General features: G+C 34.4%; 1 protein-coding gene across 1 annotated transcript in view; it reads right to left on the bottom strand.

The window, feature by feature from the left end:
- The window catches only part of LOC107689559 (nuclear inhibitor of protein phosphatase 1-like), a 24,771-nt gene that overhangs the window by 612 nt on the left and 23,114 nt on the right, over window positions 1-1,045 (bottom strand). Inside the window, exon 7 of the mRNA XM_016487580.1 lies at window positions 339-476. Coding sequence (XP_016343066.1) covers window positions 339-476 — 138 coding nt within the window. The remainder of the gene's footprint in view (window positions 1-338; window positions 477-1,045) is intronic.

The raw sequence follows: 1,045 nt of genomic DNA, 5'->3' as shown, positions 1-1,045 counted from the left end.
AAAAAAGGTTATAAAAAAATGTCAATAATTATCGATACCGAACGATATGAAACATTATATCGTTGATACATTTATTAGCTATATCGCCAAGCCCTAAGACGGAGTACTAAAGACATCGAAGCTCCTTTACATTAGCAGTCAGATATGACGAGTCAGACTATGAGGATGCTTTTTAGAAGCCATTACTCCCGCATTATACAGTTTCCTGTTTGTGAGCCATGCAACAAACAACTTAAATTGTATTGAGAGAAGGGCTGTTCTCAAATCCATTCAAATCAATGAACACGTGCTGAAACAAGCAAGCAGAGCAGCAGAAAAGTGCAGGCTGATGATCGTACCTTAATAGGAACCACAGCCGTCTGCACCATGTTTCTGAAGCGTCCGACAGACGGGTCCACGTCCTCTGTGAGGAAAGATTTGTAACAAAGGTCAAAACACGAACAAAGAATAAGAGAAAAGAGTGTGAAGATTGAGCCCTTCCAGAGAAACAGAAAACAGTGAGAGTGGAAAACAAAGACGTTGTCAGAATGGAATATGAGTGCACTGAATACTGCACACTTTTGGGGTCAATAATATATATTTTTTAATAAGTCTCTTCTGCTCACCACAGCTGCATTTATTTGATTAAAAATTCTGTAAAAACAGTAATATTATGAAATATTATTGCTTTTTAAAATAACTGTTTTCTATTGTAATATATTGTAAAATGTAATTTATTTCTGTGATCAAAGCTGTATTTTCAGCATCATTACTATATAATATGCTGATTTGCTGCTCATTTCTGATTATTATCAATGTTGTGCTGCTTCATATTTTTGTGGAAACTGTGGTACATTTTATTTTTCAGGATTCTTTGACGCATAGAAAGTTCAAAAGAACAGCGTTTATTTGAAATAGAAATATTTTGTAACACTATAAATGTCTTTACTGTCACTTTTGATCAATTTAATGTGTCCTTGCTGAATAAAAGTATTAATTTATTTTCAAAAGCATCTTACTGAGCCCAAACTGAACAGTGGAGTACATATATATTCCCATCCCGTGG

The sequence above is a fragment of the Sinocyclocheilus anshuiensis genome, unplaced genomic scaffold, assembly GCF_001515605.1.
Source record: "Sinocyclocheilus anshuiensis isolate Anshui unplaced genomic scaffold, SAMN03320099.WGS_v1.1 scaffold369, whole genome shotgun sequence".
NCBI lineage: Eukaryota > Metazoa > Chordata > Actinopteri > Cypriniformes > Cyprinidae > Sinocyclocheilus > Sinocyclocheilus anshuiensis.
Note: the sequence above shows the minus strand (reverse complement) of the source record. Positions and strands in the feature narration are given on the sequence as shown.